General features: G+C 39.4%; 1 protein-coding gene across 1 annotated transcript in view; it reads left to right on the top strand.

Moving 5' to 3' along the window:
* The window catches only part of KDM5A (lysine demethylase 5A), a 51,080-nt gene extending 27,946 nt beyond the window's left edge, over nt 1-23,134 (top strand). Inside the window, exons 18-28 of the mRNA XM_069807655.1 lie at nt 1,848-1,965; nt 5,246-5,601; nt 6,126-6,264; nt 7,223-7,402; nt 8,941-9,102; nt 10,145-10,696; nt 11,489-11,632; nt 15,018-15,177; nt 15,466-15,686; nt 17,857-18,267; nt 20,454-23,134. Coding sequence (XP_069663756.1) covers nt 1,848-1,965; nt 5,246-5,601; nt 6,126-6,264; nt 7,223-7,402; nt 8,941-9,102; nt 10,145-10,696; nt 11,489-11,632; nt 15,018-15,177; nt 15,466-15,686; nt 17,857-18,267; nt 20,454-20,666 — 2,656 coding nt within the window. The 3' untranslated portion in view covers nt 20,667-23,134. The remainder of the gene's footprint in view (nt 1-1,847; nt 1,966-5,245; nt 5,602-6,125; nt 6,265-7,222; nt 7,403-8,940; nt 9,103-10,144; nt 10,697-11,488; nt 11,633-15,017; nt 15,178-15,465; nt 15,687-17,856; nt 18,268-20,453) is intronic.
* Nucleotides 23,135-24,941: the final 1,807 nt, after the last annotated feature.

The following is a 24,941-nucleotide window of genomic DNA, read 5'->3' as shown; positions in this document are numbered from 1 at the left end:
AGTATAATACCTGATGTAATTGGAAAGCTATTATTAAATACAGAAGCATTTTTGCTGTATTTGAAGGGGAAAGAAGGCTCTTCTGTTTGGTTTTTATTGCTTGTGGGATCCCACTACCACAGAGGTATGGTCACTTAGAACTCTGGTCTGGGTAAGTAAAGCAAGGCTACAGGGGTTGCATTGCCCTGTTCCTGGTGAAGTTTAATTATTTTGGTAGCTCCCAGGTGTTCCTGGTCTGTTGCTGCTTCCTCCTCCTCCTGCTGTTGGAGTGTGTCAGCCTGCTCTCAACAGGCTTGCCTTCAGTTAATTATTTGGTGGATTTCCAGCACTATCCCAAGAAACACAAAGGGTAGAAAGATTTGACCACTTTCAATGGTGTGTCTGATCTAAAGCTGAAAGAATTCCATGAGGCAAAAAAAAGGACTTGTTTATACGTCTGAGGGCTGTTGTATGCTAAATAGCAATATGTTATAAAATTGAGGTTTGAGAAATGTTTTGATGAACAGTGTTACGAAATATAAACATAGAGGTCACGTTCAGCTTCTTTAACATTTATCTTCATATTTAATACATTGAGAAGGATCACATTTACGCAAAGGATAAGGTTATTAAAAAAGCAAATTAAAAATGAGTGTTCAAACTGAACAATTTGGCAGGGATTAAAGGAGCAATAAACTCATGGTCAAATGTAGCAAAAGAAAATCTATCCCTTATGCATCTAATTGTATATAAACCTGTAAAATAGGTAACGTGTAGCTGTGAAGGTGTGTCCAATATTCCAATCCTGTATCTCTCCCTGCTATTGAAAGTTGTGAGTTTCCATAGGCAGGGATAGTTGTATCTTATTGTGCAGCATCTCGTGCTGTGGCATTCTGTGGTTGGACTAGGGACAGAACGCCAGTGTGATGTTTCAGACAGTGTGCCCTCCCACAGTGGTGTCTTGGAGCACTGCACCCCGTTTGCTCTCGTGCAGGAGTATTGGAGGCACAGTAGGTCCGTGCACCCACCACTCCTTCGCTCTGTTGTAGCAAGTCGAAGCCTGCAGTATTTTTTTTTTTCCCTCTGAGTTTTAGATAATGTGTAATTATATTTGATAATTAATCAAAATTTTACTTTTATGATTATATTTAAAGTTCATAGGTTGAAAGATCGAATTCTGGGTTTTTAAATGTTTTTTAGTAATAAACTGTAGATTTGTTAGCAAGGAACAACTCTTCAGTGTTTAAAATCTGTCCTGCTTGTGAAGTTGTTGTGCCTGCCAGTGATACCTATACCAAGAGTTTAATTTGTGCAGTGTATCACTTTTAAGTCTTTCACTGCATTCAGCAGGCTTGTTATACTTGCTTCGAGTGATATTTAATGGAAGTGTCTTTGCAGAACATGTCCTACTCAGTAGCAGTCTTCTCCTGTTGCAAGGCCAGTTTCAGCAGTTCTTTGGTTACAAGAGAGCGCTCTAGAAAATAAGACTTCTTTTCAGAGCTTGTTGCTGTTACGTATCTCAGATTTCTTGTCAGTGCCTGTCATGGCAGTCAACTTCTTGAGCTGCCTAAAGCAGGCTTTTTGTTCTTTCACCTGTTTGGAGCAAACTCAATTTGAAAGTCATCTAGACACTCCTACCTCTGGAGAGCAGGGTAAATTTCCTTGAAGGTGCTTAGAGGAATTACATTAAATTTAGTTTTCAAGATTTTGGACTTCTTGTGGAGTTTGGGGTTTTTTGAGTTCTCAAGTGATGAAGTTTTTTTCATAACTTCTCCATAATCTTGATAGCTTTCTGTCACTGGGAGTAAATCCAGGGATCATCATCTTATCTCTCGCCTAATACTGTTTAATTATGTCCATTCATACAGCAGACAGAGCCAAGATAGTGGAAGGACACGGACCAAGCTAACTATGGAGGAGCTTAAAGCATTTGTACAGCAGTTGTTTAGCTTGCCCTGTGTTATCAGCCAGGCCCGACAAGTAAAGGTAAGTTTGTATCTACTCCTCAGATAACATCATGCTTTTTACTTTGTTTTGGTTTTGTGGTGTGGGTTTGTTGTTTGGTTGTGGTTTTTTTTTAACAGATAATGTTGCCTGGTGTAAAGGATGAAAGGCTTTTTTCTTTAAGAATCAGTCCTGCACTGGCAGAGACGGATTTAATGGGGTGATTCATTTCTAGCTTCTAATGTAAAGCAAATAGCTGCTTTGCAATGATATTTGTGGCCTCAAGAAAGGAAGTAAAAGACTCTGGATACGTCTAGCTCAGTGTTTCCCTGCTTTACTGGGTAATCTTGCTGTTGTCATTGAAGTTTTGCTGATGATATGTTGCTATCTCTCTGTAATGGAATGGTAACATATATTTTCTGCTCATTTGCAAGCAAGTCTCTAAGTGAGCAATGATGGCGTTTGTACTTTTATGCTAGTGTAGTCATAGCAGCTGAATATGTTGGGCTCAGTTTGGTAGCCTAAGTGTAGGTATCTAGTGCTGTGTGAGATGCTCTAAAATATTCCACCTGGCCTCCTTTGCCATTCTGGAAGACTACCTTTGCTCTTGTGTAGCAGTTTCAGACAGTGTGGGGTATTGCACATGGTGGTCAGCATTTAGGCAAACAAGAGCTCTTTATGTGACTATGTGTACACTTTTTAAGGTGTCTGTTGCAATGGGCATTGTCAGATGTGGTGGTCTCACTGTAGCTACACCAAGATGAAAGATCCCCCCCACCTGTCACTGTCCAGGTGGCCCAGTTTTATCTCTCTGAACCAGTTACTATTGTTCCAGTGTCATTAATGTTGTCTATAGTGGTGGAATTTCCAGTTAAATCCTACCTTTTGTGTGTTTTTGTAGAAACTTCTGAAGGTTATGTTGGTGTGCTTCATTAGGGGAGAGGGAAAGCAGTACCACATTAGCAATTGTTCTGTAAATACTTCTCAGCCTTGCTTTCCAGGTTACAGCCCCCTTAATCTGTATGCATGGCCTGCATTTCTTGTCCTTCATATATATCTTTGCACCTGTCTTTGAATGAATCTAGACTAATAAGTAATCCAGATCATACTGATTCCCCTGGCTGCTATTATAGTTTATCACTCTGGCAGTCTGTATCATAGCAAGTGTTTTCAGCAGCAATCTTAATTTGTTTCTCTGTCACTGATGTTGAAATGTTAAGTAGTGTTTCGCCTACTAACCAGCTTCTAGAAAACTCTTCAAGAGACATCCTTAATATAGATTTTTCACCTTGAGAAATGGTTCTTGAGTTGTATGTTAACTATTTATTAACTCACATGTTCTCTGATGATACAGTTTTAAGAAGAATGTTCTGTAGTGCTACATTGAGGGCCTAAAATTCTAAACATTACCGTATGTGCAGCTACCACTATATAACCAAGCATATACTTTAAAAATAAGTTAGTCTTGTTTGAGAAGGCCTCTTTTCCATAAGTGTTTACTAGTTAGTTGTGTCCTTCTTCATTCATGAATTCTGTATTAACTTTTCCATGATAGTTCAGTGTTGATATCACAGAGAGACTTTATATTGGACTTTCTTCTTGTCTTTATGATATTGGCATGTTGTTGCTGAAAACAAGTACCTTCAGAAAACTATAGGACTCTAGGATGCAGATTTTCCAGGCCTGTTGATGCTAATCTTTATCCTTCAAAGATGTCCTTTAATGTGTTTCCCAGCAGCTAATCGAGTGGAAAGTATATTATCATCCTCATATGACAGGATGATTTTACTACACTTCTTTCCACATACAAACCAGAAATATTTACTAATATTCATAAAATTTTATCATCATCTATTAATAGACCTATAAGATTGTTCTCAAAGAAGTTTTTTGTTTCTAATGTATTTAAAACCTGCTTCTAATTAAGACATAATTCGTAGATGACAGAGCTGCAGGCATATAATAAGCTCTTAACAGTTTTAATTTGTATTTTTGTCTAAATATTTTGTCCCGACTAGTCTCTCCCCCCCACCCCTCAGCCTTACAAAACTTGTTCTGTTAAAGTACTCTGTGCATGTGTATGTTCTTGAAGCTTCAACATAATAACGAGCCAATAAAATAAATATTATCATTTTACTGGTTACTAACCATAGTCTCTTAGTTTCTGAATGAAGTTAGATAAAGATCATTTATGCCTAAGCACTCACTAACTTTCAACATGGCATTTGAATGCAATTATCCATCATAATGAATTGCAAAATAATTGGCATGTTGGATGATGAGTATTTTCTAACACAAAAGGCATTATAATTATTAAACTGTAATAATTTACTGTTGTCACTATGAAGCATTCAGCATATGTTCCCTAAATAAAAACCTTTATAATGTAGGTCTTGTTCTTTTTTGTAAATGCCTTCTGGTTTCCAGACAGTCATGAAAAGCAGCATCAGACAAAACAGGCAGTAAGCTAAGGGTTAGGAAAGGCAGGTTTTGCTCCTCATTGTGCCATTGACTTGCTATCAGAAATACCTGTCTCTTTGTAAGACACTCAGGAGTGAATCAATTGAGTATACTGGTTGAGTGTCCTTGAATGAATTTCCTGCAGACATTCTTTCCTGTCTGTTTGCTGTCTGATTTTTTTCATTGGCAGTGCCAAAACATGAGGATGAGGAGGACAACTGCAGCAGTGCAGTTGGATTTCTGTGAAATTATCTCCTTTCATTAGAGGATTTTGCATTTTCATTTCTTTCCTTTGTTCAGTAAAACCCTGATGTGTTTAAGTGGTGGGCCTGCTGTAGTAAATAGTAATTTCATACTTGACCACTGTTATTTTAGTGATCTTTTGGTATTCGTGTCCTCGTACAACTCTGGCTTGTTCTTTCTCCTCAGTGTGTTTTGTTCTCTTGTATATTACGATCATTACTGTAATGACCCTGACGCTAGATTGAAAGGACGACCTGTTTGCAGAAGTCCCCTTTCCCCCCACTATTTTAAAATTAACGTTGTTCGGGCAATGCTTAATATTCTGTTTTGTTGGGAGCTGTGGTCAGTTGCAGTTGTACTATTTTAGGTGCAGAGTTTGGTGCAACTAATATGCCTCGTGGATGAAACATTGGGCCACCAAATGAATTTAGATGGTCTGTTACTTAATATGCATCAGACTTGATGGCTTGTGACAACTGGGTGGCATTGTGTGTAGAAGCTCTGACAGATAATGTGATGATCATATACAAATTCACAGCTGAATGATCCTTCAGTCAACTTTCCTTTTTGATTGTATGGGCATTTTTTCCTAATTGATTTGTACTGTATGCTACTTCAGAATCTGCTTGATGATGTGGAAGAATTTCATGAGCGTGCTCAAGAAGCTATGATGGATGAGATCCCAGACTCTTCCAAGCTGCAGGAGCTGATAGACATGGGCTCTGGCCTTTATGTAGAACTTCCTGAACTGCCAAGGTTGAAGCAAGAACTGCAGCAGGCACGGTGGCTGGATGAGGTGAGGTCCACCCTCTTGGATCCCCAGAGGGTCACCCTAGATGTGATGAAGAAGCTGATTGACTCAGGTGTGGGCTTGGCACCACACCATGCTGTAGAGAAAGCCATGGCTGAGCTGCAGGAGCTGCTTACAGTCTCAGAGAGGTGGGAGGAGAAGGCCAAGGTCTGCCTCCAGGCCAGGTGAGTGTTCCTTTGCAAACTGTTCTTACAGCTTACACTCTTCTGGGATTCTCAGCCTCTTTTGAGGAGTGTGGTGAAAAGTAGGGGCTTTGAAGCTGTAATGCGGTTTGTTTTTTTTTTTACCTCCTAGCAGTTTGATTGCTCGAGAGTTGGATTTGAGGTTATTGATGAGTTGCAGAACAGTTGACTCCCTATCATGTTGCACAGTGGCAGGAGGCTGTGAGTGTTGCCGCTGTCTTTGCTGTTCATCCCCCTCAATAAAAACCACCGAGTATGCCACACAAGACAGCTTCCTCAGTGTTAAGGAGTTCTGATGCTGTGCCCTTTTGAACTTGATTGTGCAAAGTCCATCAGCTTTCTCACCTCTCCTGGTCTTTGGTAGCCAGTAGCGCCCTCCAAGAATTGAGCCATGGTATCCCACACTGCAGTGTAGTGATGAGTTTGCATCACTAGCCTCTGCAGTTCATGGCTTTAGTTGACTGGCATTTTGAGAGAAGGCTGGAATTGGGTTTTTCTTACTCTAGACCACGCCAAAGCATGATGGCTCTGGAGGGCATCGTGAATGAAGCAAAGAACATCCCTGCTTACCTGCCCAATGTGCTGGCACTGAAAGAAGCCCTGCAGCGGGCTAGAGACTGGACAGCCAAAGTGGAGGCCATTCAGGTAGGGGTTACATCAGGGACTGGAATCTTCTGCTTCCATTCTTTTATTTAGACATGTTCTTTATTCCCAGCCCCTCTACCCACAGAGGTGACCTGAAGGGAAGCCTTGCTGTAGCTGTTAAATGTGCTTACCATGTGCTTACCAAGCCCATGTGCTTGAATTTCTTTTTCTTTTTTGTGCTGGTGTTTCCCTGTTGGCTATCCTATTTCTATTTCCCTTCCTTTTATGCATTTCATGGGGGATGTAAAAGCCAGCAAATTCATTATGATACAAATGTAACCCTCAAAGGGTATTTGGTATTGAAACTGTTCTGCATACTGTCACTGGAAATACTTAGCTGCAGCAGCAGATGTTCTGCTCACAGGTCTTCAGTTTTAGAGCTGGCTATGGAAATGTTTTTTTTTAGTTTGTTCGCTTTTTCTCCCCCAAATGGTGTAAGATGTAATGGCATTGATGGCCAAAACTTTCAATCTGAAATAGACGAAGTTATGACATCGTTAGGTCAGTACCCTCCCCTTCTATTGGTCTACCCATGTAACTTGATCCAAAAGGGAGATGGCTTATGTGATGCTTCTCGGTGTTAATCTCTGGATTGCAACTGCTATTCTTATATCAGATATTTGTTGGGAACTGAAGTGAGAATCCCAACTGGTTTCACATCAGCCTCTGTACAACTCTCAGATATAGTAGCTTGCTGTTAAGCAGACAGCATTTAAGACAACCATCTAGAAATGGATTGTCTTACTCCCTAAGCCAGCTGGCCAAGTCAGAATGACTGTTAAAGTAAAAACTGTATGAGATAGCTTTTTAAAATACCAGTAAGACTGAAACATTGCCCTCCTTTCCTTTCCTATGGAACTCTATTTTAGCTAGTGACAAAATAGTATATGGCTTGAAATTAAGTTGCCCACTAATATAATGGTGGAATCGTTGGCTTAGAAAATTTCTTTTACCCCAGAATGGGAGCAACTATGCCTACTTGGAGCAACTGGAGAGCTTGTCTGCCAAAGGTCGACCAATACCAGTGCGTCTTGATGCCCTGCCACAGCTGGAGTCGCAAGTAGCTGCAGCACGTGGCTGGAGAGAGCGCACAGGAAGGACCTTCCTGAAGAAGAACTCAAGCTACAGTCTGTTACAGGTGAGCAACAGACCCTTCTGTCAGCCTTCAGAAACTGATCTTGATGGCCCTCTGTGGTCTGGAGGGAACAGCTGGTTCAGTTACAGCTGTAACTGGATCTTATTATCCTTTTGATAATAGAATGTAATAAAAAACTTCAGCTGTTCTTGGGTGAAAAGACTGGAAAAGGCAAAAAGTCCATGTTTGGTTAGTTTTGTTTTATGTATAGACAACCTCAGCTGTTACTTTTGAAGAAACAAAACTGTCTTTTTTGGGAGGGAAAGAAGAGGATTTCTTTTTTTGTGTAAGTGTGGAAATGCAGGCCTGAAATGGACGTAGAAGCTGTCTTTAATTGATGGGTGTTTACCTTGTTCCACTGCTTAAATTCTAAGAAAATAGATTAGATAATTTTTAGTATAGTTAAGCAGCTTATAAAATCAGTCAGCTACTCTTTATTTCACTTCAATGAATGTAGTCATTGTCTTTTTTTTTTTTTTTTATAAAAATCATTCAATGTGTTTGAAGATTTATCATATCTACTTGACAGGCTTCCTTTTTCTAGTGAAAACGTTTCCAGTTCTTTCAATGCTTTCTTGTAGGCTGTATTTTTCATACTCTTATCTTGTTGCTATTCTCTGCGGTTTGTCCTCACTTCTAGTGAGATGTCCAAAACCAGACAGAATCTTCTCATTATAGCTTCCCTAGTGCCATGTGAAGTGCAGTAATTATATCTTGTGTCTCAAAGGGGATACTGCTGTTTAATGTTTCCCAGTGGGATCTGCCCCTATTGCAACATCACCACACTGATTTCTGTTCAGTTTATGATGCACTCTAGGTCCAGATTTTTTCTCTGTATTTTTTCTGCCTAACTAGTTATTTAATGTGTACTGGTTTTGCATTTGACTGTTTGTTTTCCTAAATGTATCAATTTGAACTTTACTATATTGAATTTAATTTTCTAGATTTTATATTTTGTATGCCTTCCAACTAATCAAGATTACTTAAAATTTAATTCTTATCCTTCAAAGTGCTTTGCAGCCTCTCATGTTTGATATTAAAAGGCTCATAGCATATTTTTTAGTTTTATTTCAGCCACTAAATTGCTGATGTAAATAGGAAATCATAGCAGATCTTTAAGACTTGAAATCGATGAAGGCACTTGAAGTGAATGTTAAATTACTGATATCTAACTGCATACAATATTTCAGTTAACTGTATATATGACAGCTTAATTTGAATAGATTTTGTAATTTAATCATGAAAACACAGTGGCTTTCAAGTTGACCTGCCACATCGCTGTGGTGCTGATTACATTCAAATTCCATATGGTATGAAATACTTGTATCCTCTTCTGTTCATTTCTCCTCTTCCTAGCATTAATTGACAGATATCAAAGGTGTTAGATTACCGAGTATTTTTTACTCTCTGATGACTCTGTTGCAAGTCCTTTATTAGACGTTCTCATATGTGTCCCTGAAATCATAACATTACAGATCAGAACTTTTTTCTGTTCTTGGCATCCTTGGCTCTGACAGTGTAAGTTTTCTTGGTGGTTACAGGTTCTGAGCCCTCGGACTGATATTGGTGTTTATGGGAGCAGTAAGAATAGGCGGAAGAGGGCAAAGGAATTGATGGAGAAGGAAAAGGAGAAAGATCTTGACTTGGAATCCCTAAGTGAACTGGAAGATGGGCTGGAGGAGGCCAGGGACACTGCAGCTGTGGTAAGGAGCAATGAGAGGTAGTGTCTCCTGATACGTGGGTTTAATTTGTCTCTAATCTGTGTAGAAATCTTATGGAAGAACTGATAAATTAATCTCACTGAAACTGATATCTCATAATATGTTTGACACAAGAATATAGTTCGGCTTTAATTGCAGTGAAAGTAGAGGGAAGCACAATTCAGAGTGTAAGTGCTGGTATTTAATATGTGTTGGGCTATGTGTAAGACTTAAATGCTCTTGGGTTAATATCTGTGGCTGCTCATCTAGTATTATTAACATTTATTGAAATCCCATTAAAATGTGGAATGAAGTGCAGCTCTACCTTGAACAGTATCAAGACATATTTGGTTAGGTTGATTTTGAGGGCAGCCTGGAAGTTCTTGGTCGTAGAAACTGGGCTGGGGGGAATGTTATATTTGATTCCTCCTTGTTGGGGAGGATATTGATGCAGTTTATCAGAAGAGTTTGCTGTCATGTGGCTTCCCTTTCTCCAGGAACAAAGAAAATATATGCAGGCTCAATAATGTGCCATATACACAGTCTATTTTACCTTAGTATGCTTTGTTATAGTTACTTGAATGGAGACACTGAGGAAGTGCAAGTTGCTTCAGGAGATATGTGGTCACTCTCACACTCCTGGTGCTGAGTCAACATTGAAACAATGCTCAGCCGCATTGTCTTGGTAGACAGATGGGTGGAATGGATTCTGACTTCTTTCCTGGAGTCAAAACCTATTCTTCTGGTGCCTTATGATAGATTTAATTATGAACTTCAGAAACTTTGTAGATACAGAGAAGGTTATCTAAAGTTTACATAAAGTCTCTGGCAGAAGGACTCAGGGGACTAATGAGTAATTGAGGAGGAGGTATTTTAGCTAAAGTTTTAATTAGGTCACACAATTCCTAAATTTTGGGCTAGTTTAACTGGGAAGATCTCCATACGTTTGGGAGTTGTTTGTTTTTTCCCTTTTCCGACATTGCTAATAAATGTGATCTCTCTTAGCTGTGAAGGTCATGAACTGTGTTTTGTCTTTGCTGGGTAGGTGGCTATATTCAAGGAACGGGAACAGAAGGAGATTGAAGCCATGCATGCTCTCAGGGCAGCTAACCTGGCCAAGATGACTATGGTGGATCGGATCGAAGAAGTCAAATTCTGTATCTGCCGCAAAACAGCTAGTGGATTCATGCTACAGTGTGAGCTGTGCAAAGACTGGTTTCATAGTGGATGCGTGCCCCTTCCCAAAACAAGTTCTCAGAAGAAGGGCTCTAGTTGGCAGGCCAAAGAAGTAAAGTTTCTGTGTCCACTTTGCATGCGTTCTCGAAGGCCACGGCTTGAGACAATACTGTCTCTGCTGGTGTCCCTGCAGAAGCTGCCTGTACGGCTGCCAGAAGGGGAGGCATTGCAGTGCTTGACAGAACGTGCCATGAGTTGGCAGGACCGAGCACGGCAGGCTTTGGCCACTGACGAGTTGTCCTCTGCTTTGGCTAAGCTTTCTGTGCTCAGCCAGCGAATGGTGGAGCAGGCAGCACGGGAGAAGACGGAGAAAATAATCAGTGCAGAGCTCCAGAAAGCAGCAGCTAACCCAGACCTGCAGGTAGAGATGTGGATATCTTGCTCTTTACCATGCTTGTCCTTCTGGGGTGTGTCTAAATGCCTTACCTTTCTTGGAGAAGCTTGGGGGAGAGGGGAGGGCAGTTAAAGGCTGAGAATTAGACATACCAAAATTATCTAGTTCAGTGCTCCTCAGGCTATGGCTGGCTTCAGTCAGTTACAGGCTGCTCCGGGGACAGGCCTGTACTTTGTACTCACTGTCAATAGCAACTGTTGAAGGTGCTTGTAAGAAACCCTGGTTCAGATATAACAGCCGGCTGAGAGCCTGAAGATGTGTAAAGCAGTGGCTGCTTTGGTGTCCAAATTCCATTTCCTTCTTGACAGAATTGAAGGTCTCAATATTTGTAATTGCTCATGGATTGTCATTCTCAGGCATTTGGTGTCTTGTTAGTAAATTCCAGTGAGGACTATAGGCAAACACTGGTACTTTTACAGCTGACCTCTTCATCTTGAGATTGAGACCAGTAATCAGATGATGCTGTGGTGAAGAAGTTTGTACAACCACAGGCTATAATTTGGTAGCACTGAACAGCAATATCTAGATCTTTCTAGTCACTATTATTCATAAACATGGAAACAAAATGTAATGGAACCTTTTCCTTGGATATTTGCCTATTTTTCTTCACATCTGGCTGTAACTATGCTTTTCTGTGACTGCCTAGGCAGTTACACTCAGGCCAGAAGAACCACTGTTTTCTTTGTCAGTAACTCAGTTTTTTTATAGATTTTTCTGGAAATTTTATTGTTTCATTCCTATATTCCATTTTTATCTTAGGGACACTTGACTAGTTTCCAGCAATCGGCCTTTAACAGAGTGATAGGGAGTGTGTCCTCATCCCCACGGCAGACTTTAGATTATGATGATGAAGAGACAGACTCTGATGAAGACATCAGGGAAACGTATGGCTACGACATAAAGGTAAGTAGTCCAGTGTGGCTTGTCTACATGGAATTAATCCAGAACACCTGTTTTTTATTAATTCAGTTTATTTAAGAATATTTTTCTTATCTGAAGCTATCTCTATACATTCTGTCTGGGTTCCTGTTGCAGAAGAGGTACTTTTTGATTTTACCTGAATGTCTCAGCTCTGGACAACTTGGGAATTTTTGTAATACTTTTATTCAAAATTTCCAAATGTCCTGTGATTGAGTTTCAGAAGGTGCTTTTTAGTGCTAAGGAAAAAGATACACTTCTCAAGGGATTTGTATTTATAATACCATGGAGGATGGACGTTGTCTTCATGCCCCATTCAGAGACACCATGAATCATAAACATCATATAAGTGTCTATGTGGAGAGTTCTTCAACAGTTTTTTCTACAGCAAAAAATTAGTCTTTGAAAACTGCATATGCTGTACCAAGTTTCCTGATGCCAGAGCTGCTTTCACCTTTCCATACCTTTCTTTTCATTCAGCCCTTGTATAAAGGAGGTATATCTGTTCAATTTTGGATGTGTGGAAATACTCAGAACTAGATGTCTGGATCATGTTGTAAAATTAGTGTCTGGATTCAGTTCAGAAATTGTAACTGCAGTTAAATTTTTAAAATATATTAGAGAAGAAGTGTCATGAGAAAAGGCAATTGTAGAGATAGCCAAGTGTTTTCAGTCTGATGTGTTTCACTTCAGAACTTCTGAAATGTCCTTTTGATACATGTAGAGTCAAAACCAATGCCACTGTTTCTTCTTGTGCAGTGTTTTCTTCTTAGCGGTGGTGTCATATCTACCTTAAAAGATGCTAACTTAAATTCTTCTGAGGTAGCTTTTCTGGTTTATAAAGGGACAGCAAATTTTCCAGGTATGATTTGCCTCAGTCTCTTATTTTTAGTATTTTGTTTCTGGGCAGCTTTATGCAAATACACACATTTGTCTTACAGTCCTATGTGAAATGCCAACAAGAGTACATAGCAATTGGATGTTACAGCTTTTAATTAAATTAGTTTTATATTAAAAAAAAAAAAAATTCCAAACTGTTCAGTGCATCAGGAGTCATAATAAGGGATTTCTGAAAGATGTGGCATTTTCTGAGGCTGTCATAAAGCATACGTCAAGAAAAATGGCATATGCTTGTCAGAATCTGAGGGTTTTGCAGGAATTTAATTTAATTTGTATAATGATTCTGTTGTCATGATTTCAAAATCTGTTATTTAGCCCTTTTGATTTGGCTGTTCATCACTATATGTAATTGGAAAAACCTAAAAATAAAAATCTGTTGAAGCAAAGCTGATAGGGACCCAAAATGTCTTTTGGTAGGTCAGCTAACATGGTAGGAATAGAAGACAAACTTTCAGGCAACCAAATTCTTCAGGTCTGAACTAGAAGCAGCAAAGTTCAAAAGAGCTAGCAAAGTTAGCTCAGAGTTTAATTATTTTTATACTGTTGGCTTTCAAGGGTTGGGTTTTTTCAGTTTGTGATCTATAAACATTTTCCAGTGGAGTGATGTGTTTAAAAAAAAAAGTATCTAGATTATGATGCATCATGTATGAATATGCTCTTAATACTTCCTGTGGACCTTGTAGAAGTAATCCTTGGATCCCTAAGGGTCCATAGACCGTATTTCCAAAGCCATGGTCTCGGACATCTCAAGTACAAGCAGTGGTTAAAAAAACATGTGAAAAGGCCTGTTTGATTATATTGTGCTTCTTGTAATTAAAACATGATTCTTGCCAGCAAATACTTCATTATGAGTGCAATAACTAGACTTGTTTTAAGATGTATTCCAAACAGTCAGACAAATTCACTGGTCAAATTTACTGTAAAATTTCCCCTTTAATTGCCTTCATTTTTTTCTCATGTATTTTTTTCTCATTCCTTTGCACCTGTGTTGCCTATGGCCACCAAATGGTGATACCTTTTTATTAATTTGCCTATTGGCCCTGAACTTTCTTTAATCTAGTATAATGTGATATCCAGAACAAGATACTACACGGGATACAACCTTTACTATGGAGAAATATCTTCCTCTTTCTGAATATATTTATTCTACCTTTTCACCTGGGCAATTTAAATCTGAATTTCCCACTTCTGGTTCTGTACTGAAATCATTAGTGTGCACTTCACTTCGTTTTAAGAGTGTGACTGAAAGCCAGAGAGAGATTACATTCTCAAACTCCCTTTTTATGTCATGAAATGACAGTGTCTGGGTGGTACAATTTCCTGAGTTGGCCATTTTGGGACCCACACGGCTAATCTTCAGGTAAATATTGTCAATAACTGCTCTACAGCCTTTCTCTTCTTTTAAGCCAGCTTCTTGGGTTTTGTTGTTTTCTGAAAGATTTCAGTCTTACATGGGATGCTAAGTGTGTTTAAAGCGTTGGCCAGTTTCATCACAAATGTGATGGGGTAGCTAAGTTCTGGGAAGTGTTGTGGAAATAGACAGCTGGTTGAGGAGATTATCTTTATTAATTTCACCTGCAGAGGTGAGTAAGAAGAGGGAGAAGTTAGTAATAGGGAGCATCAGGGAATCTACTCAAATGGGCTTGTGCCTTCTCTGGATTCTCTGCCTAATGTAATGCAAAGTCAAACAAAGCTTCTCCCACTGCTAAGAGATTCCTAATATCTTTTCTCTTAATGGATCCACCTGCACCTGAAGGCTTGTGTCCCATTTCAGAGTGTGATGCATCTAAAAAGTCAAGCAGCCATCCTACACAATGCATTGAGCTAAGCACAAGCCAATGCCATCATATTCTGTTCATGGAAATACAACAGTCTCAAGTATTAGCAGCCCTCTTCCTTTCAGTGTTTGGTCCTATCTTAAAATGGTTCAAGACTGCCATAAAAGTCCTGATCCCAGGGCAACATTTGATTGTTTGCCATTGTGTTGATATTGTTGCTATGCTGGGAACACCCTGGTTTTCCTCACCTATAAGATCTTTAATAATTTCTTTCTACAGTAAACATTATTTACTCAGCATACCCCTGCTTTACTAAAGGTGCTGGTCTTTATGGTCTTGCAGTCAAATTCTTCAAGCAAAAAAAAATAATTATATAGGCTAAGAGTAAGCCTCTGTTCATTATGTTGACTTCTGAAGACCATGCTTGAGGAACTGCTGAGTGAGGGAAATTGTCCAGTGTTTCTCATGCACTAGCTATAAATCTGTTGACCTATCTTCATAGTTGCTGTGTTCATCCACTATTTAAATAGGGATGTAACTTGTACCTTTTGCCACGTGGTCTTGGTGTCTCTGGTGGGGTGCTTCACAGTAGGGGTTTAGGAACACCGGATTGGTCGGTCTTAGTAGAATTTACTTTGAAATAGGTATTTTCTGGATCCAGATGTTACATGTTTTCTGTGGGTCTTTTTCAGGACAATGCCAGTGTAAAATCTTCTAGCAGCTTGGAGCCCAATTTGTTTTGTGATGAGGAAATCCCCATTAAATCAGAGGAAGTGGTGACACACATGTGGACTGCTCCCTCATTCTGTGCCGAACATGCGTATTCGTCTGCTTCTAAAAGCTGCTCTCAAGGTATTTGCTTTTGTATACATTGAGATAAAATTGAACAGATAGTTGGGATGAGCAGTCAGTAAGGAGGGTAACTGCTCTGTTACCTGTGCTAGTTGTAAAGGACATGTTGTTTGGAAGAAGGTAGTGTTACATTGCAGTTAGTTTCCTGAAGTCTGATATATAAACCTGTGTCAATGTTTTTGCTTGGGATTGTCTCCCTCCTTAGATTGTTATTGCAGAAACTATGTCATTTCTTTTGGTTTTTATCTCTTCCTTTTATCCTTGTATGACTTCCTTCCTGTCTGAAAGGTTCTAGCACTCCAAGGAAGCAGCCTCGGAAGAGTCCACTGGTACCTCGCAGTTTGGAGCCCCCTGTATTGGAGCTGTCACCTGGAGCGAAAGCTCAGCTAGAAGATCTGATGATGGTAGGAGATCTACTAGAGGTATCACTGGACGAGACGCAGCACATCTGGCGGATTTTACAGGCTACTCATCCACCCTCTGAGGATAGATTCCTTCATGTCATGGAGGTATGGAACTTGAAGAAATATTCTGGTACAAAAAATCCCCACAACCCACATTATTTTGGTGTTTTGTTTTGTTTGGTTTTTTTTTTTTAAATAATCTTGTGTAGTTGAGTGCTTAGTTACTTGACACGTTTGGATTTCAACTGGGGAATAGTAGATTCCAGAAAATAACAGAGTACGAGATCCAAAAATTCAGTTCTTGATCACTCATGCCGTAGCACTGTCCTCTACAATTAACCATATTTAGAACAGTTTTCTCAGGCAGTTCCATATGCAAACCTTATTTTAGAAGATACAAGGTTAGGGAAGGAAATGCTGTTCTCGATTACACTTGGAATCAAAACTGATCTGCAAAAGAATTACAAGAAACATTTAGGAAGATGAAAAGTCTGCACTTAGTTTATACAACTTGATACTTATATGTTGCTGAACTTTTTTTGTTACTGGGGAAAGAACACTTTTTTTAATAAAACATGGTTTGGTAATGCAGGTAATAAGATTCCTATTCTGCCTCAGAATAACATAGACATAGCAATTTTTTTATTAATATACTGTGAAGATGTGCTGATCGCTGCTCAGCTGACAATGAATGAGGCAGGCTTATCTGCTGATTCTGAGGTCTAGTCCAAATCACTTAGCCTCATTCATGCAGTAGGTAAGTGGTGTGTGCGAATGAGGGGTGTGCTGGAAGAGAAGGTAAACTCTTGTGTTGAGCAGCTGTACTGGAACCCCTCCTTTATCATCTGTCAGCTGAAGTTAGGAGTCAGTTTGACCATGTGTGGTTATGGAGTATATGATTGCTTTTTGGGTTACTGAAATGCACAGGAAATATATTGAAGATGGTTCGTTCTTGACTTTTTGGTAGTGTACAGTAATATAAGATGGAGGGTTACATGCTGTGAACAGTGAGGTTAGATGAGCATATTAGTTGGGTTGTCTCCTTTTCTGAGTGCCATCCGTATACAATGGATAAGTCAAAGTGTTGCCAAACTGCCATCACTTCAGACAGTAGTATAAAGCAGACCCTGCCTCCAAAGAGGTACTGCTTTACCATCTTTTGTCCCAAGTACTTCACTTCATAAGCTTAATGTTCTTTTAATGTAATGGTTTTGGCATGGAATTGATTGAAGAAGCAGTTTGAATGCCAGCAAATAATAATTTATAAATAGTATGCCAGAATGTTATATGAATAGTTAAGCACAGCTTTTTGGGGGGGGGAGGGGCCTAAGAGGGTGTGTGTGTCATGGCATTTTCTATTTAACCCTTATGAATACTTGTTTGACCAGAACTACTCATTTTGAATTCAATACCTTTCTATGTCTACCTATTTTGCATGTAAATAGACTTTTGTAAAATAATCTTCAGAGGATTTGGTTTTGGGTGGAGTAGCTATATTAAGTAATGTACAGTAAAACAGAGTCTTTACTGGCTTATAGTATGTCCTTAATCTATTAATTATTAAGGTTAAAGTATATAGTTGGATTAACTGAAATTGTCAGTCCTGTTTGTACAGATGAGTTATACATGTGAATCTTTTAGATATAAATAGAACTTGTCACTGTGGATGCTACCTGTGTGACAGAGTTTGCCAATTTTAAGCCTCACTTTGATCTGAATCTGCTATTTAAGAGTTGTTAATGATGCCAGGATATTTACAATGTGTGCCAGTTTGGAAGCTATTCAAATAATGGATCTGTTACTTTCTTCTTTTGCTTGAGTAAGAATTCACCAATTGCTCTTTCTTAATCTCCAGAGTAACAATTGCTTTCTCTCAAAAATAATTACAGACAAGACTGATCTAGGATGAAAAATAAAGCATGTAACAAATGATTAATCTTCTCAACTTTTATTAAAGAGCAATGCAAGAAGGGAGTTGTAATTATTCCTTATTCTGCCTCCTTACACTTGCTGATGATTTACTTTCCGCACTGGACATTTTTGATTCATTGTACTTTGTCACAGTTGATACCACTTATGATTTTTTTTCTAGTATGGCAAAATTAAAGTTGAGCCCCTTTTTCTTTAGCATCTGTAACAGTATGTTGTTGAATAGCTTTCTTCATACCGTGTCAGGGTAATGGTGGAGGTAAGTTCATCTCTCAAACCACAGGTTTGCAGTATATGGAAATTTGCATTAGAAAACAAAAAATCTCTTTTCACTCTTTCTATGAAGGATGACAGCATGGATGAGAAACCACTGAAAATGAGAGGGAGAGACTCTTCTGAGAGGAAGCGGAAACGAAAGCTGGAGAGAGCAGAGCAGTTCTTTGGAGATATGAAGCAAAAATCTAAAGAGCTGAAAAAACTGGAAAAACCCAAGAAAAAGAAGCTAAAACTCACCATGGATAAGACAAAGGAGCTAAACAAGCTAGCAAAGAAACTAGCTAAGGAAGAGGAGCGAAAGAAGAAGCGAGAGAAGACAGTTGTCACAAAGGTGGAACTAGCAAAGGAGAGCACAGAGAAAAAAAGAGAGAAGAAGGTTCTAGATATTCCTTCTAAGTATGACTGGTCAGGAGCGGAAGAGTCGGATGATGAGAATGCTGTATGTGCTGCACAGAACTGCCAGAGGCCCTGCAAGGACAAAGTGAGTTTTCACTTACCTGTCATAGGCAATTCCATGCAAAGTCTAAAACCCCAGTGTAATTTAATAATTAGGTCGAACAGCATAAGCAACAAAAGTGGTATGATAGAAGTGAGAGAGGATTGAGTAGTACTTGGTTAGGTACACAGATGTAGTAGATAAAACTATAGAACTTCCTTATTCTCTTAGGTACTTTAAAACAGGAGAAGGTGGAAAATTAGAATCTGGGAAAAGGTACTCTGTCTTGGTTGGGAAGTTTAACCTGTTCAAGCTATTTAATTTTTTGCTAGCTATGTGCAACATGCACTGGCTGATTCAGAGGATTAATTCTTTGACTCAGCTAGAAATGTTCCTGACTTCAGTGTGTTTCTGAACAGAAGTGGGATGTGCGATGTTCTTAAATGAAATAAATTTTCTGTATTTCTTGCCTACAGCCTGTGAACAGTGATGCTGCAGGCTGGGGGACCTACAAACTGCATTGCTTCATACTTCTTGTTGGAGATAAATAATCAGTGATTTTAGACTTGATTGGATTATTACAAAAGAAACTTGATCTACCTCTCTCTGTGGTACTGCCTGATTGTCAGCTTTTAACATGGACTAATTTATGGTCAAAAATTTTTTTTTCAGAATGTTTATTTTCTGCTTTTTAGAAAGAAGGAAAAAACCACTCCCAGTAGTAACTGTGGGATTGACACTGTACTGCACTGGCTTGCACAAGAGAGAGTAGGGACAACTACAAATACCAAGAACTTTTATTTCTTGTTTCGCAAAATTGAAACATAAAATTCAAGTGTTCATTAGAACATTTAAAAAGACCAGTTAAAAGACCAATTTTGAAGTCTTAGACCAAGTTTAGAAATTACACTCAATCACTCAAAAGATGATACAATCTTTGTACCACTGTTCTCTTTACTTCACAGACGATAATTAGCTTATATTAGTACATTTTTACAGAAATTGAGATTGCAAGAGGGAGGAGAGTGCCTTTAAATTCATATTACAAAGAAGGTTGTACTAAATTTATCAAACTGCCATAAGTGAAACTGGTTGTATAATCAAAGCTTTTAACGGAATGACTGTCTTGCCATAAGGTTGGATGTATTTTTGTACATTCAACAGGTGAATGCCATACAAGCAAAAAATGGCAGATACAGGAATGTAATGACTGAAGCTTCAGCTGTTAGTGTCCATTACTAGTCACTTTTAAAAATTTGTTCAGGAGCAGTTTTCTGACAAGCTAAAGTAAAATCTTGAGCTGATAATATTTCTTCATTTTAGATAGGTTGCCACTACTGTTATTTTTGTAATATATTTCCATTGTCACGTTCCCCTGCAAGGTGAAGGCAGAACTACAGCAGTAACAATTTTTATAGCTGTACCAGTGCATGCCATTAAAATTAAGAGTCTGTGTTCCTTATCCTGCAGATCTCAGTTTCTGCCCACTGACTCAAATTAACATGTACTTTTACTCGGGGAACTACAGAAATCTAATATTCATCTTTTTTCCTTCCTAGGTTTTAATTTAGTTTTTATGCCTTTTCTTAATTGTTCTATAGCAAGTTCAGCTCAAAGTTTGAAATACTTTAGCTTAAATGTTCTGACACTTTGGAGTTAGAGTTTGTGTGTGTTTTTTTGGCATTTGGTGGCCAGCTGTATACTCAATATCTAACTGGTAGAAAAGTATTAAAGCTGCTGATGTCATGTGGCTTTTTATTAGCCAAAAGCAGTAATCAAGTCCTTTCGCTTTCTGTATTTTTTAAGTTGCAAAAGCTACTATTTGATAACATGGTCTAAGGGGATATATATAATTTAGGATGTGTATTTGTAGACTCAATTATTCTGAAGTAACTGTCCCTGAGCACGCTCCTATTTTAAATGTGTTCTCGCGTAACCTGTCTTTCATTTGAGGAGAGCTGAGTGTCATCTTCCTCAACAGTAGTAGTGTGTGTTTGTGGTGTTGTGGTCTAAGGATGCAAGAGGGGCAAGGTTTGTTGGAAGAGTGTTACTTTTTATTAAACTGAAGCGGCTTGTTAAAACAAGCTCTATAAGGCCTTAATTTGTGCCCAAAAGCTTTTGTGTTCTAGGTGTATCAGGTGGGTTTAATAGAAGATATTTTCTTCATAGAAACTATCCCTATCTGTCTTTCCTTGTAATGTGCTATGTGTTGCTGATCTGATCTCTTGCAGGTGGATTGGGTGCAGTGTGATGGTGGCTGCGATGAGTGGTTTCATCAAGTTTGTGTTGGTGTCTCTCCAGAAATGGCTGAGAATGAGGATTACATCTGTATAAACTGTGCAAAGAAGCCAATGCAGGGACCAAGTAGCCCTGCTCATGCACCACCTCCTCCATTCTTATTGAGCTACAAACTACCAATGGAAGATCTTAAGGAGACAAGTTAGCAACTACTCGATGTTTGGAACTTTTTGGGAAACGGACCACTGAAACCCTTCAGAAAGAGAGGGTTTGAAGCTAATGTAGCCACTGAGCTTCACTTCCAAGGATGTACAGACCTGCAGCAGAGTTGGTCCCTTCCTTACAGCTGGCTTCCTTCATACAATGAGGACGTCAAGGCACAGTGGTACCAACTCATCTATGCAGCCACCACCTGATTAGGAGTTCCAGCTAGTGTTTTCTGACTCGAGTATTTCCATCTTTGAGTGTGGCTGTTGCTCTTGGAGACTGAGCAAACCCAAGGCTGTTAGATTAGACACTTCAGGGTGTTAGAAGTACATGCTGGCAGTGGAGCTGGCCTGGAATTGGTGGGCATAGGCTGGAGCTTTTAGGCCTACCAGGTTACCCTAAGGAGGTGACTTTGTAAGTTATCTTTTGCCTCCCCATGCCAACCCATGAGTAGGGCAATGTCTTGGGAGAGTTAAGTTGCCTCCATATCCAGGCAGCTAACACTACACTATAAGGATGGGAGCAAGTGGATGAATTTCTTTTAATTTCTCTTTTGTAGCTAAAGGGCAGAGGAGCTCATGATCTCAGAAATCAGCAAAGGTTCTGTTTACCAAAAAAGAAACCCAACTCTACTCCACTAGGCAAAATTTTTTCCTTAGTGGGGAACAGCTGATCTTCCTGTCCTGAGGAGGGCCAGAAAACCTTGATGAAGATGTCTAGCTAGACCAGAGCTTGGGAAAAGCAGAGTGCTTCCCTTTCCACAGGGCTGCCCTCTCCTGTTCTAGGCTTTGCTTAGAATTCTGCACTCCTGCACATTAAAGTTGTCTCACGCAGGATGGAGCTGGCAAGGAGGTACAGCACCCAGGGCACCAGCTTCTGTGATCTGTACCCAGGGATGGGAAGGAAAGAAGACAGCCCACTTACCTCAGAGGTTACACTGACATGTGCTTCTGTGAAAAGTTTCACTCACAACTATTTCCAGTATCACCAGGCTACGGGCATGGCCTCAAGCGATACCAGCAAGCAGTCTGCAGATACTGTTCGCAGCGCAAATCCCCCTCCCTGCTGGCTTTGCTGGATGTGTACCAGTGTACAATCAGCAACAGTTCTTGTTTGAAGTTGCCCCTGGCTTTGCCAGAGGACCAGAGGGCTTGGGGTCATCCTGGGTGACAGTTGTTTTAGTAAATCCATTTTTAAAGAAGGACTTGTTTTTACTTTTTTCTAAATGTCTCAGACTACTGACTTGTTCTATAAATAGATTATTTTTCTTTGATTTTTTTATACTTACCACTGTTAACCAGCAGCACAGACAGAGGTTCACAAAGCAAAAACCTGCCCGTGGGCTTGGGTTTTTTTACTCCATTCCTTCCTTGTAGTACAAGGAATTAGCAGTTACCTTCCCCATTCTAGCTTGACCAGCTGCCTGTGTTTAAATAGGTAAATACATTTCATGTGCTACCTTTGTGTTTGGGTTTGTTCCTATTAGTGGGGCATCTGGGCCTTAATGACTCCAGTGGATGCTGGCTTTGTGTATGTGAATGTCTGAAGCCAGCCACTGGGCTGTCTTGTCCCCCTCTCCACTCGCTCCCTATTGTGTTTCCATTCTTCTGCAGTTCTAGGAGTGTTGTAAGTAGTGTCCAGTCTTACTAGGAGCTGGATTGGGATTTAAAGAAACATTGACAAAAACAAAAGTGTTCTGTCTTGACTGTTCTGTGTCCCTTCTCTTGTTCTCTAATATTTGGAAGTTTATTTATCTGGCAGAATTATCCATCCAAAAAAAAATTCAGCTCAGGTAGACGAACTTTATTGGTTTGTTTTATTTGTGCCTGCTACCTGGGAAGAGGAAGATGTGCAAAAGAAAAAGAACTAAGATGGAGGGCAGAAGATACAGGGTCTTGGGAGCTTTGAGTGCAAATTGGGCACAGACTTCTAATTCCTGCTCCTTAAGACTGATATGGTGTTAAAAGCAAAAGCAAGCTGTGGTTAAGCATGTGGCTGAACGGGCACCCTAGCAAACTTAAGAGTATTATTTGTTTACTTATTTATGAAGGAGTCTATGCTATAGCTAGACGTACCCTCCTTTTGCCTCCAGTTACATTTTTTTTCTTCTCAATGTATGCTTAGTTTTGGTAAACTGGTTTAAACAGATGTTACTTTCCTTCAAGCTTTAACTGATGGTACTACATAAATGTTTCCCTATATGGAGTGGATAGACTATCTGTCACAGATGTTTTAATCGTTCCAGAAGTAGACTAGTACAAGATTTCTTAAAGAATCCCAGTGTTCTGTATTCTTTCCTGACTCCTAGAATCGTGACACAACAGGGAATATATGGTTAGCACATCTTGTTAGCCACTGAGCATATCCTCTTAACCATTCCTACATTCTCTGTTGTGATAAAGTCATTGTTATATGTAATTACCATCAACTGGAAAAGAGATCTTTTAGTAAATCTGCATTGAATGTTCCTGTTTCTCTGAGTAGAAGGTGTGGTGGAGAATGTTAACAGCAGCACTAGTTGGAAGGAGAAGGAAACAAACAGCTATACGATGGCAATGGTCAATCATTCTGCTTATAACAAGCATAGAAAAGAGTAAACAACAGAAAAATGTGCAAATTATGTGCAAAAGGTCACATTTTTAGTAGCTCTTTTTCATATTATCAAATGGAGAGGCTCTTTATTACACTGTCGAAAGGAGGTTGCCACACTTTCTAGTTACGGATGTCTCATCTGCTTTTGGGTAAGGTGTTCATAAACAGAAGACCATTATTAGCTTTACATCTTACTGTTTAAGCTTATTTTTTAAGAGCATAATTCCTATCAAATGATTGCTAATAGTATGAACTTACAAATAAATGTTAACTTTTGGAAAAATCTGTAGATATGTAGTTAGTGGTTGAAAAACCTAAAGCTACAGCTGTGGTATTGTCTCCAGATCTTAGGGTTTTGAATTTTTATAAGAATCATATGCAAAGAAGCAAGCAAGTTAAGCTAAGGAATTAATTTTCTTATGGGTCTGCTACAGCTGTAGGAAAAAATCTCTCAAGCTTTGGGGACAAAGTCTCAGTATGCACAAAATCTTAGCTCGTGTGTATCTAGAAAGGTACATGTCTCAATGCTATATTCTACAAAGGATACTAGCCACTCTTCATGTTATTTCTCTTCCTGTGTCTGACATAAAAGGTCAAAGAAATTACCTGAGCTGTTGTGAGGAACTAAAAATGGCCAAGACTTGAGTTGTGTATCTTATCCAAACCATGAGGTTTCAAGCGGGTTTTTTTTGAGAATGAGGGCCTGGAATTGGGTAGCTTTACTTGCATAGAGATAAACGTCACTCCTGAACTTCAGTATCGTTACATTTAGGATTTATGCTTTTGACAGATCATCTGTAGCTGAATGCTTGTACAGCCTGGACTATTTGATAATGAGGGCTTAAGGTAAGACTGATGATATTATGGAAATTATTTTAAGTTATTTGACTACAGTCACACAGCATAAGATAACAAATAGATGTCTGTGTGGTTGTTAGCCACGCTGTGAAATTTGTATTGATCTTTTCAGTTTTTAGAATCATAGAGTAATTTAGGTTGGGGGGACTTCTGGAGGTCATCTGGGTCAACCTCCTGACCAAAGCAGGGCTGACTTTGAAAGTAGGTCAAGTTTTTCAGGACTGTGTCCAGTCAAGTTTTAAGTATTTCCAGGGATGGGCATTCAACAACCTCTCTGGTTTCCTGTTCCAGTTTTGTAGCATCTTCAGTGCAAACTTTGGTCTAATGTACAGTCAGAGATTCACTTGCTGTAGCTTGCCTGTTGCTTCTTGAAGAGTCTGGCTCCGTATTTGCTGTAACCATCCATTAGGTGGTTGAAGACTGCAGGTCCTGCAGCCTTAATTTCCAAGCTGAACAAACCCAGCTTACCTTCCCTTGAGCCATGTCATGAGCTGCAGCCTTCTGACAATCTTGGTGGTCCTCAGCTGGACTTGTTGCACGTTTGTCAGTGTCTGATTTTGTACTGAGGAGCCTAAAACTGGATATGTTACTCCAGATGCAGCTTGCAAGTGTTGAATACGGGGGAAAAATAACTCCCTTTAATGTGCTGGCTGTGCTTTTACTGTGCAGCCTGGTACAGGCTTGGCCTTTATAGCTGCAAGGGGGCACATAGCTGACTCCTACTCATTGTGTCTGCTGTTAGCCCCAGGTCCCTTAGTTTATTATTTCTCAAGTGCAGGACTGATGAACTTAAACTTTCCATCAGCGTGTCACTCCAAGATCTA

This window comes from Haliaeetus albicilla, chromosome 19 (genome assembly GCF_947461875.1).
Source record: "Haliaeetus albicilla chromosome 19, bHalAlb1.1, whole genome shotgun sequence".
Lineage (NCBI taxonomy): Eukaryota > Metazoa > Chordata > Aves > Accipitriformes > Accipitridae > Haliaeetus > Haliaeetus albicilla.
This window is presented reverse-complemented; position numbering and strand designations above follow the sequence as displayed.